General features: G+C 25.4%; 3 protein-coding genes across 3 annotated transcripts in view, besides 3 other annotated features; all 3 read right to left on the bottom strand.

Moving 5' to 3' along the window:
• EDI_202290 (uncharacterized protein) overlaps window positions 1-1,414 on the bottom strand; it is a gene marked incomplete at both ends in the record, with an annotated part of 1,739 nt that extends 325 nt beyond the window's left edge. Inside the window, 2 exons of the mRNA XM_001733495.1 lie at window positions 1-97; window positions 160-1,414. The exon at window positions 1-97 is cut by the window's left edge and continues 325 nt beyond it. Of these exons, the coding sequence (XP_001733547.1) occupies window positions 1-97; window positions 160-1,414 (1,352 nt within the window). The remainder of the gene's footprint in view (window positions 98-159) is intronic.
• Window positions 1,413-1,508: a sequence feature (AT_rich).
• Window positions 1,509-1,514: 6 nt separating this feature from the next.
• EDI_202400 (uncharacterized protein) lies at window positions 1,515-2,228 on the bottom strand (the record flags this gene model as incomplete). The annotated part of the gene is made up of 1 exon (XM_001741227.1): window positions 1,515-2,228. The coding sequence occupies one exon, from the start codon at window positions 2,226-2,228 to the stop codon at window positions 1,515-1,517; it is 714 nt and encodes a 237-aa protein (XP_001741279.1).
• Window positions 1,857-1,896: a sequence feature (AT_rich).
• Window positions 2,100-2,196: a sequence feature (AT_rich).
• Window positions 2,229-2,259: 31 nt separating the features above from the next.
• Window positions 2,260-2,272, bottom strand: part of EDI_202410 (uncharacterized protein) — a gene marked incomplete at both ends in the record, with an annotated part of 2,256 nt that continues 2,243 nt past the window's right edge. The window contains one exon of the mRNA XM_001733496.1: window positions 2,260-2,272. This exon is cut by the window's right edge and continues 2,243 nt beyond it. Coding sequence (XP_001733548.1) covers window positions 2,260-2,272 — 13 coding nt within the window.

Genomic DNA, 2,272 nt, shown 5'->3' on the forward strand with positions numbered 1-2,272 from the left:
AACAAATCAATATTAACTGGTAAATTTGATATATCCAATCGTTGAAGATTTGGTAAAGAAAGCATTGAAACACTAATTTCTGTTGATAAAATTTGAACTGATTTAGGAAGTTGTAATGTAGAAGTACGGTTTGAAGTCCTAGTTCAACAATTTCCAAACCATCATTTAGTTGGACTTGAAGCTCTGAACCACTTAAAGAAAAATGAGAAACAGAGCTAGGACAGACAAATGTTGTATGAATAGCACAACACTTTATTTCTATGTTTTTAAGATTTTTATTAGAGAACAAGATTGGATTTAAATCACAATTTTCTAGTTTAAGTTCTTTTAAAGGAATCTCATCAATGTTGGAAATAGAATAACCTATAGTAGTATTCATTTTTAATGAAGTAACTGAGGTTGGTATATTTATCTCAACATTTTGTGCTTTACCTTCTATTTGTAAATTTTGAATATGAGTATATGTAGTTAAATCAATACTAGACATCCAATTTGGAACTCTTTCATATATTACAATATTTGAAGCTAATGTATTTTCCATAAGTTCTTCAAATAAATTCATTGAACCAACAGTTTCTACTTTAACAGATAACCCTTCGTGTTGTAAAATAATTGTTTGAAGACGAGTATATTCAGTCATTGTTGAGTCATACTCACAACAAACAACAACATTACTTGACATTACTTCTTTTACAATATCTACATTATCCTCTGAATATAATAAAATTACATTGACAAGACATTGAAGTTCCCTAAAGATTGGAGCAAGTAAAATTGCAGTTGATTGTTCACAATTTACTGATAACAATTGAAGACGAGGAAGTAATTTTAATTCCTGTAGTCTTGAAAATCGTTGAAAATGAACTTTAGATTTAGGGACATATTCAAAAGTATCATTTTGAGTGAATGTAATAGAAAGATATTTTAATGCAATCATTTCAGAAAAATGAATTTCTTGAGGAAAGTCAAATGCTTCTTCATCAATTTTAATTGGTAAAGAAACAAGTTTTGAAGCGATTGATTTAATTAGGGCAAAATTTTCTTTAATACTTAAAGGTTCTTCATTTTCTTTAACTTCAATTAAAGAGTAATTAGTAAAAACATTTTCTGGTAAAATACGAATAGTGTCAGTATCACATTGAATACAATTTGCATGAGGAAAATATTTTAATACTTTTAATAAAGAAAGAGTTCTAGTAACAGTTAATTCAATTGGTGTCATAGTAAACGGAGATATAAAAGGTAATAAAGTTGTTGATAAAGTATCAAATGTTTCTTTGCAATTTTTAGAAATAAAAACAAATTGAGTAATTGTAGATAAGTCACGAATGTATTCAGCAATGACAGCAAATTCATTTAAAGTAAAATGAGGACGTTCATGTTCTAAATATTCAATATGTTCTACAACTTCCATTAATTTAATATTTAAGATTTTTATAATTTTTTAAAACAAAAATTATAAAAAGAATTATAAAATAACAATTTCCTAATAGTTTTATTTTTTAAAAGTGAATTTACTTACATTGAATGTGATAAAACATACCATTTTTAACAATGAATCTATCACCATTTTTAATTACTCTTTCACAAACAACGCACTTAGTACTTATTAATTGAGTTTCAAATCTAGTAGAAAGAATTGGTTGATATGTTCTTAATCCCATCTCTTTAAATCGAAGACTAAAATATTCTGTAGCTGCACATGGAACACTTTTCTGTAATAAAGGAATAAGGACATTTGGAGGTAGAGAATCAATCAAATAAGTATAGATATTAAAATGAATTCTTGATGAAATTTTAGGAGATTTAATTCCAAGCCATTGATCATGTTCAGTAGAAATATATGGAGGAATTTGTTTATAAAATAAATTAAAAATAAGTACATTATATTTAATTGGTGCTTGCATTAAATCTAATTCTTTCATTAAAACACCTAATAATGGAGAAGTAACTCCATCTGGTGCCATAGAAATACAATAATAAATAGTTTCTGTTAAAACACATTTTTTTTCTTCACAAAATGGTTTAAATGATTTTCTAATAATACTAATTTCATCTTCACAACGATCTTTATCCAGGAATAGTGCTAAATCACTTTCAAATAATTCAAAATAGTTTTTATTCTTTTTATATTCTTCTATAAATACTTTTAAATATTCTAATAATCCTTTATATTTACTATTTAAATAAATTAATCGTGCTCTAATTCTCCAATTAATATTTTCCATTTGTTTTAATTTTTTTTGATAATAAGGAGAGTCATTTAATATAT

Source organism: Entamoeba dispar, genomic scaffold (genome assembly GCF_000209125.1).
Source record: "Entamoeba dispar SAW760 scf_1105229463659 genomic scaffold, whole genome shotgun sequence".
Lineage (NCBI taxonomy): Eukaryota > Evosea > Mastigamoebida > Endamoebidae > Entamoeba > Entamoeba dispar.